This window comes from Astatotilapia calliptera, chromosome 22 (assembly GCF_900246225.1).
Source record: "Astatotilapia calliptera chromosome 22, fAstCal1.2, whole genome shotgun sequence".
In the NCBI taxonomy this organism is placed as follows: domain Eukaryota; kingdom Metazoa; phylum Chordata; class Actinopteri; order Cichliformes; family Cichlidae; genus Astatotilapia; species Astatotilapia calliptera.
In genome coordinates, this window is record NC_039322.1 from 12,000,554 (window position 1) to 12,011,305 (window position 10,752).

The following is a 10,752-nucleotide window of genomic DNA, read 5'->3' on the forward strand; positions in this document are numbered from 1 at the left end:
TGTTGACCACCGCATGCTCCTTGAAAGGCTAAAACACTGGGTGTATCTGGAACTGCCTTTGAGTGGTTCTCCTCATACATCACCGATCCTATTCTGTGGTGGTCTCCGATTTTAGGTCATCCTCTACCTCCCTTATTTATGGTCTCCCTCAAGGTTCGGTTTTGGGGCCTTTATTGTTTTTAATATATCTTCTCCCCTTCCAGCATATAATGGGCTCTTTTGAGGAGATTTCTTATCACTGTTATGCTGATGATATTTCTTTTAAGCCCCAGGATTTATCTAAGCTTCAGCTTCTGAATGACTGCTTAGATTCTATCAAACGTTGGATGGCTGCAAATTTTCTCCAACTCAACGAGGGGAAAACTGAAGTCCTTATGTGCGCTCCAGACAGATTATTATCCCAGATAGTGAAAGCCCATGGTCCTCTCTCGGTCTATGTTAAATCCTCTATCAGGAATTTAGGTGTCACTTTTGATTCGACTCTTACATTGGATGGGCATGAGAATTCTCTGGTTTGTTAAGCCCTATTTTATCTCACTCTGAACTGGAGATTGTTATACATCCATTTATTTCCTCACGCTTGGACTATTGTAACTCACTGTTTATGTGTCTAAGCAAGGTTCTCTGGATCGTCTGCAGGTTGTGCAAAATGCTGCAGGTAGGCTTTTGACAAAATCCTCTACGTATTCATATGTAACACCATTGCTATCTCAGCTACACTGGCTTCCTGTTGAATTCAGAGTCCATTTTAAGATCCTGGTCTTGACTTATAGAGCTTTGCATGGACTGGCACCAGCCTACATCTCTGATCTGCTACAGCCCGATGTCCCTAGCAGGTCCCTGAGGTCATCTGATCAGGGCTTACTTGCTATAAAACAGACTAAGAGGAGAACTAAGCTTTTGCCACTGTGGCCCCTAGCCTGTGGAACTCTTTCCCCCAAACCTTAAGAACTGTGGACTCAATAGTTGTTTTTAATAAACAATTCAAAACTCAGTTCATCTGCTTTTGGTTAATTTTTGCCTGTTTTATATTGTCTGTTTTTACCTTTTTATGACTTGTTATCTTATGTGCTGCACTTTGTGACTCTGTCTAGAGAGGTGCTATATAAATAAAAATGTATTATTATTATTATTATTGTTGTTGTTGTTGTTGTTGACAGAGTATATATGCATTGATGGATGCTGATTAGTTATAGAACCCATGCACACAGTCATGTGTGCAGGGGTTCACAGCCTCCACCCAGGAACTACACAGCCACACACACACACACATACAAATAAAATAATCTGAATTAATCAGAGAGAGAAAATCAAACAAACAAACAATCATGTCTCTCTAGAGCAGGGAACCAAACTGCTGCCATTAGAGGCTGTATAAAGGGAGATAGCTTTCAGGGGAATCACAGCTTCATGGAGTTACATCTGTTGTCATAGCAGCAGTGAGAGCAGTGTCCGGTGTTATTCTTTCATCAGGGCTATTCTCCTCTCTTTCTCCTCATCCCCTGTGCTCTGCTGTTGTCCTCTGTCTGAGGTCAGCTAGCGGTGAATGCTGCTGTGTGTAAGGTGGGTCTAATTAATCTGCCTTTTCTCTACATAACATTGCAGATGAGGTCAACTCCCATGTTTCTGTAACTCTATAGGCTACTGTATCTGCATGGTGCCACGGGGAGGAATGCTTAGACAGCCTGCACAGATAACATCATGACTCCTTTTGTTGGGTGAATGCAGTGCATCGTGTTTCCAGAGGCATCCCGTCTCATCCAGCGCTGCTGAAACCTTCTTGGCACTGAGTCTCTCTCTCTCTCTCTCTCTCTCTCTCTCTCTGTGTGTGTGTGTGTGTGTGTGTGTGTGTGTGTGTGTGTGTGTGTGTGTGTGTGTGAGAGAGAGAGAGAGAGAGAGAGAAACATAAAATGGAAGTTTGCATCTACAAACTCTGCCAGTAAGTTTCATCCACATTATGATCACACACATCCCACTGATGATACTTATGTGAATATTCAAATAGTTTATTTATCAGTTTCTGCTGATTTCTGCTGATTATTGTCATTGCATTGCCCAACTTGCGATCACATTAATTTAACCTGTTTTTAAATTATTATTATTTTGTCTGTTTTCCCATGCACTCTCTTCTTCATCGCACTTGTACACTGTGTTTGGTTTGGATTGTTGAACCCAGACATTTAAACTCATCCACCTTCACTCTCTCTCTCCTCTTTGCATCTTTACTGTTCCGTCTGTCTACTCTCACAACCGATCACAATGTTGTCTGTGAACATTATAGTCTGTGGAGACTCCTTCCTGGCCTCGTCTGTCTGCCTGTCCATCACCACCACAAACAAAAGTGGCTCAGAGCCGATCCCTGATGTAATCCCACCCCCACCTTGAAACCAACTGTCACTCACGCTGCACACCTCCTCACTGTCTCACTGTCCTCATACATGTCCTGCACCACCCTCACATATTTCTCTGCCACTCCTCACTTCCTCATCAGCACCACAGTTCCTTTCTTGGCACCCTATCATATGATTCCTTTAGATCCACAAAGACACAGGACAACTTCTTCTGACCTCCTCTCAATATATTTAATGCACAACAAACCAAATGTCTCTAAATGTGAATGACCTTTTTTATTGTGTTCTTGTATAAAGCAACTATAATTGTGGTTTGCATGCAAAGGAAAGGAGCATTTGAACTGTGATTCACTGAGCAGATAGTAATCAGCCCCTGTCCAGTTCAGATAAAGACAGAGTGAGATGATAATATAAGTTTTATCGGGTATATTAAATATAAGCTTTTTCATTCACATAAATAAACCAGTTATCAGTGAAACATGAGTCTTATTGGCCACAAAAACAGTCCAGGGCATGTTTCAGCATCTCCTTTCCTCCCTTGTTGGTTGATTCTGTTCATTCTTTTGCTTTGCTTTGATAGTTATTGCTTTAGATTTTGTCTGCATTAATCACACGCACACCGGGCCACCCTCTCTGTTTATGTAGTCCTGCACTGCTCTTGCGCTGAAAGAAAGGGAAACACATTTTTAATGGGCTATTGAGCCTTGTTTTTGCTGGTCCGATGCACTTGAGTTTAAACTGGGCTCTATGTGGACGCTGGATTAAAATGAGTTTGACACTCATGCTCTAAAGTTTTAATTGCAGGGTGGCAATGCCGATGGCATGTTCCTGGATGGATGCCTCCAGCTGGCTGTCTTATCTTTTCCTTTTTCATTACCAGCCTTTCCAACCCAGCTTTGGAGCTAAACACATTAACCTGATATCTGATTTGACATTCCAGCCCTTTAAAACCAAACACCCTTGCTTCTTAAATAGTCCTAAACTTAATAAGTAATACGTTTCAGCCTCATTCCATGTTTTTTTATTATCAGGAGCTCTTGTCAAATATCTGGGAGTAACATAGTGCCATCTTAAAAACAATTAACGCTTCTATTTAATATCCGAGCTGGCAGCCCATCAACATCAAAGGACTTACTGGAAGTGAATTCTCCAGCTCTTATCCAAATCTTTCACCATGCTGACAGAGGTGGAGGGTAGACTTGGAATCGGGGAGCGAGGGGGAAAGTCCCTCCCTGCCACTGGCTTCTGCATTGGCTGGACCGGCATCAGATCCAGGCGAGCAGTCAGCCAATGAATGGAGGCTCAGATGCAGGCAGAGGAGACGACTTTACCAACCGGTGAACGCGGGAGGACAGACATATAGAGAAACAGTGACTGCGACCAGAATAGGTTTATAATCCGCTGATAATCCAATAATATTAATTTCTGCAAGTGCTTGCACAGAAATGGAGAATAAAGTCACCGATTTCTCTGGAAAATGGAAAATGAAGTCTTCGGAAAACTTCGAGGAACTTTTGAGAGCGCTTGGTGAGTGAATGGATTTTAAAAAATTATTATATTTGGACCTTCGCATCAATTAGCTTATTTAATTTGCTTTCTTGAAAAAAATGCAGAATAACTGTATTTATGTATTACAAAAGAGGAACATCTTATTTTTAAGTATAAAAAATTATTTACACGCGGAACGTTAAACATGCATGTTTTGCACTGATTTTAATCATGAACTGTAAAACAAAAAGGAAGGAGGTGGGATGCATCTCGATAGAAAAAAAAAAGTCCTGTCAGTCATTTTGGCATTATCCGTTGGGCTCAGAAATCGGCTGGAGAGCCGAAGCGGTCTGAAGTGGCTCTGCATGTGGCTAAACTGGCTTTCTCCTGCATAGTGGCTAATGTGGTCCTGGGAATATTGGTTCTGTTAAGCCACACAGGCTTTCTACTGAAAACAGGAGTGAGAGGTCAGGCGAGTGCCATCCGGTGGCATCCCTTAAAAATGTGAAGACAAATATCCTATGGAGGACGATGAGACTAGGCTCATCTGTGGCAAGCTCCTGCTCATGCGGTTGTAATTAGAGCCACTGTAAACGGAACTAAGCCTCGACATGGGCCCCAGCAGACTGCCAGGTCTGAGACTGACTTTCCTACAATGCCTGGGGCCTCTCTGGCTTAATCTAGGGCTGTGTGTGTGTGTGTGTGTGTGTGTGTGTGTGTGTGTGTGTGTGTGTGTGTGTGTGTGTGTGTGAGAGAGAGAGAGAGAGAGAGAGAGAGAGAGAGAGAGAGAGAGAGAGATTGAGTGCCTGCTGCTTCTGTTATGCATGAGCAAATCTGGTCTGAATCAGATTTTTGGGGTGTTTTTTTTTAATCACTGAAGCCAGTCCAACTCACACAGCAAAAGGTTACATTCACAATAATTTACATCCCTACTCACAACACTTCCATGGTGCTATTCATTCAACCTTTTCTTTTCTTGCTGTATTTCTACAGAACAAAAGTCACAAAGTGTTTTATAGAAACATAGAAAACGATACAAAATAATAGATGGAACTACTAGAGGAGTTTAAACTGATGCAAGTAAATAAAAATGAGGTTGCACTGGTGGGTCTTCTTGAAGGTATCAACAGTGTCTGCAGATCCAGTTTAAGGACTAAAGGACCCCCTCCAAAACCCCAAATCACAATTTTCTTTGCTCTTCATCCTGGACCAGGTACCATCAGGAAGATTTTCTGGTTGAAAAAGCTCCCTAATATAGAGATACGTCTGATCACAGTGATCACCAAAATCTTAAACTGAACCCAGTGTAAAGAAATCAGAAGTGGTGTCATATGGGACCTGGTAAGAAACCTTCCAGCTTTAGCAGATGTGTTCAGGCGAAGGAATAACACATTACCACAATGAAATAAGAAGCCTGTATAAATATTTCTATTTCAGATTGAGAGACAATATTCACTTGAATAACTCTGTTAATATTTGGGTGGCTGTAGCTCAGGAGGTGGAGCGGGTCATCTACTGACTGAAAGGTTAGTGGTCTGATCCGTGCTTCAGTCTCCAAAGTATCCTGGAGCAAAATACCGAACCCCAAGTTTCTCTCCAATGGGTTCATCAGAGTATGAATGCGTGTGAAAGACGGAAAAAAGCGAATGGTTGAATAAAAAGCTCTATAATAGATATAAAGTGCTTTGAATGGTCAGGTAAAAAAAAGAACTGTATAAGGACCAGCCCATTTACCATCGCTCTTTGAGAAGTACATCAAAGAACTGCAAAGAGAAACATTCACACCTACCCCAAAAATGACTACAGAGACTCAAAAATGACAACAAAAAGAGAGACGCAAAACTGCAAGACACATTCAGATGGACTCATTTTCTACAGTTTTTCCAGTTGTCTATGCACACGATGCGTCATACCTTATCTGATTCTTATCTTCAGTGATCATTATTAGAAATATTTTTTCTAGAAAACCAGACTCTTATCTCAAATCTCAAAAAAAGCTGAGGATTACAAACGGATTTCTTTGAAAAGTGGCTCAGGCTGTGAGGATGAAGAAACTTCAGGTTGTTTTTCATTTGACAGGCTAATGAATTACTTTTATTTTTGCAGTGAACTGTGCCTTTAACAACAGAAATAAGTGGTTTCATACCAGTGGTTCTGTATGTTGTGCCTTATTAAGAGGAAATCCCATGTGCTCTTCATTAGCAGGAACCATTTTCTGAAGCTTGCCATATGTCTGTGAGATTAATGCTCTTGTTTTTTTTACGTCATTCACTATAGCCTGCATGTATAGACTTGAAAGAAATGAATCACAATGAACATTTCCCTGCTTTATTTTTTCAGACTTGGGTTACTGTGTGGCAATGCAACAACGCGGACTGTTTTGAAAATGTTTAGGCTTCCAGAAATGATTTCGTGCATAACCTTTGTTATGGAGGAATCAGACAATATTTAATTTTGTTGAAGGGTATGCAATAAAACTTCCCAGCACTGTGTCCCATAAAGACGTTGTAAAATTAGCAGAATGTGGGGAAATCAGAGTAAAACATGCATGCCCTTCAGATAAAGTTTGCCTGGCACGCACAGCTATGATTATACTCATTCCCCACTGTAAAGACCAGCACTGCACAGCTCTGGTTTCACATTTGGTCTGCATGTCTGTGGTCAGGTGTCAACGTGTTCTTGAGGAAGATTGCAGTGGCAGCGGCGTCCAGCCCGGCAGTGGAAATCACCCAGCAGGAAGAGACTCTGTCCATCAAGACATCCACCAGCGTCCGCACCACCAATGTCTCCTTCACCGTGGGTCAATCTTTCAGCGAGACCACGGTGGATGGACGTCCCTGCACGGTACACGTCTCTTTGCTTCAAATTAACCAAAAAACACAAAAACTGTGCAATGTTAGTACATGCATACCGGGATTTGGCCAAGGACAGCATAACTAGCCCCAGCTCTGTGCAAAAGAAACATATGGAAATAATTTCAGTGCAACTCGAAGAGATCTGTTTTTCATCTTCATACCGAGTGGGTGATGAAGGACAAGCCGTGAAAACATTTTGACGTGCAGCAACCAGCACACTGAGCTCCGGTTATGACCAAACCTGAACTTTGCTATAACTTAATTCAGGCATTGATACGTTTTCTCATGTGAATCCCTGCAGAGTTTTCCTAAGTGGGAAACAGACAGAAAGATCAGCTGCGAACAGACTTTACAGAAAGGCGATGGGCCGAAGACAGCGTGGACCCGAGAGCTGACCAATGATGGAGAGCTCGTACTGGTACGTGCAATAAGTACAAAATGAACAGTGCTATCAATTTGAGTCTCAGTGTAGATATTTTAGGACCCCCAAGTAAGATTTGAATTCATTTTCAGCTTCCAGGAAGTAATACATTCATAAAACCCATGTTTTATTCACAAGAGGACAAAGAACACATGTCAAATCTCTAAAAGGAGAAAAATATTGGCTCATTTTGAATTTCATAACAAAAACATTGTCTTGCTGAAACATGCAAGGCCTTCCCTGGAAATGCTGGATGGGAGCATATGTTGCTGCAAAACCTGAATGAGCCTTTCAGCACAGATGCTGCCTTTCCAGATATGCAAGCTGCCAATTTCACAGCCCGCTCATTTGCCTCCATGTCATCTCTGATGCAGAATTTTGAACTGAGTGCTGATAACAAGCCAGAAAAGTCCCTCTCCTCTTTAGTCTGCAGGATGTTGTGTCCATGTTTTCCAAAAAAGAATTTCAAATTTCGGTTCGACTTACTAAGGAAAGGTCTTCCGCTTTGCCTGAGTCCAGTTTAAATGAAAAGATGCCTGTGTTTGTGCATTAGAGGGCTTTAATTGTCATTTGTGGATGGTACAGTGAACTGTGTTCACAGACAGTTATTTCTGGAAGTGTTCCTGAGCCCATGCAGTGATTTTTATAACAGAATCATGTCTGTTTCTAATGTGATGCTCCCCGATTGCCTGAAGACCACAGGCCATGTGATTTCTCCAGATTGTCAGAATCTTTTAATAATACAAACTACAATGATGAAATATTCAAAGTTTATTATTATATTGTTCTGAAATTGTTCCACAATTTTGTAGACTCTAGTGTACGTCTGCTGAAATGTTTTCCATTTCAGAGTGGTGTTGACCAGTTACAGTTAGAGCAGGCTGTGCTTGAATGGAGGTGAAAACTACAGGTGAAATACATTTAAAGTAGGGAATTTGCTCCAGTGTGGAGTACACAAGGGCTATGTCAAAAGGATTATATCATAATTTGTAAAAAAGCATAATGAAATCTGATGTCCCCTGATGTTTGTTTCACCCCCAACCCTAACCACCCCCTAAGACTGGTTCTGCTGGAGGTTTCTTCCTGTTAAAAAGGAGTTTTTCCTCCCCGTTATCGTCAAGTGCTTGGTCATACCTGATCGTTGGAGTTTTGTGATTTGGTGCTGTATAAATTGAATTCAATTGAAGCTTGCCTTTGTGTGCTCAGTTTTATGTTTTAAAAATTTTTATGCATTATGATGTTGGTTTAGCATTAAAGTTGAATATACTGGGAAAGTTCAGCCTCTTCAGAGATGTAATCATGAGACTGTCAGCTGCTGTCCTAACAAAGATTTCCCTTTCATGTAACTACCTTTAAAAATCTGTTTTTTCCTTTGGGTAAAAGAAATGTTGACAAAATAAGCTGACTTTAAACACATCCTGCTCCAGGACACCTGTTCTCAATCTTTTTCTTGCTGACTAAATGGTTGTTAAACAGCTTTAAAAAAAGAAAAACACGAACTGTGTCTTATCTGTGTCTGTGTTGCTGTTTTCTTTCAGACAATGACTGCTGGAGATGTTGTCTGCACCAGAGTTTATGAGAGAGAATGAAGTTGTTTTTTTTTTCCCCAGGACTGTCATACAATACTTCTGTTTTGTGCCTCATGCATGGTTTACATTTACTCGCCTTGTTTTTCTTCTTCTTCTTCTTCTCAGAGAGTCGGTGTTGGTCAGGTCAAACAGTGCTCAAAATGCTTCAGCTGGTATTGTTTTTATAACAGTAAACTTATTCATTATGTATCATACTACATTCCTTTTTTAAAAAACAAATAAAGCTTTATAGCTGTGTCTAAATCTTTTTTAAAGATGTTAATAAACAGTTTTATATAAATCTGGTTTCTTTTCAAGCTCTCATTCTTTATGTTGTCCCCACCCGGCACCTCCTATTCCCGTCTGCATATCACTTTACATTACTGTCTGCCATTTGTACACCCTTTCCCCCAAAAGCTGTTTCCATTTGCAAACCCTTGTCCTCTATGTGCTCTCTTTCATCACTACAATATGCATTTGATTAGTTTGAAAACTCCCAAAGACAATTCATATTTCATAAACTCTGCTTTGAGAGACACTTGGCAAAGACGAGGGGGAAAGAGGGAGTGGAGAGGAAAATGAAATGAGTGAGGGGAAAGGGAGAGGGTGGCCATGAGAACATTAGTTAGCATCAGGGGAGTTCATACACTCTATGCTCCGCTTTCCAGCTGTGCCTACATGCAGAGCATGCTCATTAAAAACTCCATTGCTTTCTTCTCTCTGGTTCTGTGCCCAGTTACAAAGTGTTGACCGACTTCCTGTTATGTTGTGCTGGGACACTTCCAGCTATTTCCTCTCTAAAATATAATTTGTCACCATATTGGGGTGCGAACAAAACGAGAGCCAGTAGTGAACAAGAAAGTCTACCCTTTGCTCACCTAAAACTCAGCAGCGTGGTTTAGTCTGAGCCTCACCTTGCTGTGAAAAATGGACCTCCGGGGTCTCAGGGACTTCCTGAGAAGAGAACAGCTATGGTTCACAGACAGTGATGGTTTTTCCAGGTTTGCAAACAGTGTGCAGACAAGAACCCCTCTGAAGTGCTTCCCAGTTTATATACACATTGCTGAGCAAGCAGCAGGTGGACTTGGCCTCCTTTAGGATGACTGTCATTAATAACCTCAGTGGAAACGTGTGTGTATTTGGAGGAGAAAGTATCAAACCTTTTTACTCAAGTACAGCCATGCACCTTACATTTTATCTCTACTAGGACTACCCCTGTCTCTTTTTTGAACTGAGGGGTTTCTGTCATATTTCAAGTCTGCTTTGAAAACAAAATGACTGAGTGTGCATAAGAATTTTTCGACTTTTCGATCAATCCTGATCATTCATGAGAAGGTTTGGCTCCAATTCATCCCAAAGGTGTTCTCTTGAGTTGACTGAGTCAGCACTCAGTGCAGGCCAATTCCTTTCACTGGAGTTAAGGGGGTAAGCCCCACTTCTAAAAAAAAAACATCCCTGCACTATAATCGCCCCTCTACCAAACTTTACACCAGGCACAAAGCAGTCAGACATATACTGTTCTCCTGGCAATCACTAAACCCAGACTTGTCCAACAGATTGACTGAGGGGAAAGCGTAATTCGTCGCTCCAGAGAACACGTCTCCACTGCTCGAGAGTCCAGTGTAGGTGTGCTACAATGCTTTGCACTTGATGATGTAAGACTTGGATGCAGCTCCATGGAAACCCATTCCATGAAGCTCTCTCTTCTTGAGCTGATCCAAAAACCACATGAGGTTTGGAGAACTGTAGCGATTGAGTCTGGAGAAAGTTGGTGACATCTGCGCACTATGTGCCTCAACATCCGCTTATCAGATTTGGATGGCTGACTGAAGCTGCAAACGGTGCACCGAAACCACTGAAGCAAGAATTAAGAATGGGATGTCACTCAAGTTCATATGGATTTGAAGGCAGATGTTTGAATACTTTTGACAATATAGTGTGTATACTCACTGTTTGTTAACACAAATGCCAGCCAATCACACGACAGCAGTTCAATTCATATGCATTTAGTAGGGATGCAGATATGGTTGGATGAACAAAGCTAATTTAAGTGACTTTGAACGTGACAT

At 41.5% G+C, this 10,752-nt stretch overlaps 1 protein-coding gene across 1 annotated transcript; it reads left to right on the forward strand.

Annotated features, from left to right (window-relative positions):
* Nucleotides 1-3,555: 3,555 nt before the first annotated feature.
* Nucleotides 3,556-8,988, forward strand: crabp2b (cellular retinoic acid binding protein 2, b). Its single transcript, XM_026157419.1, has 4 exons — nt 3,556-3,878; nt 6,505-6,683; nt 6,996-7,112; nt 8,654-8,988. The coding sequence occupies exons 1-4, from the start codon at nt 3,797-3,799 to the stop codon at nt 8,702-8,704; spliced, it is 429 nt and encodes a 142-aa protein (XP_026013204.1). The 5' UTR covers nt 3,556-3,796; the 3' UTR covers nt 8,705-8,988.
* Nucleotides 8,989-10,752: the final 1,764 nt, after the last annotated feature.

Excerpts from the sequence above, each read along its gene's own strand:
- crabp2b (XM_026157419.1), top strand. The coding sequence starts at position 3,797 with ATGGAGAATAAAGTCACCGATTTCTCTGGAAAATGGAAAATGAAGTCT. Across the intron at positions 3,879-6,504 it reads GGAACTTTTGAGAGCGCTTG|GTGTCAACGTGTTCTTGAGG; the intron begins GTGAGTGAATGG and ends GTCTGTGGTCAG. Across the intron at positions 6,684-6,995 it reads TGGATGGACGTCCCTGCACG|AGTTTTCCTAAGTGGGAAAC; the intron begins GTACACGTCTCT and ends GAATCCCTGCAG.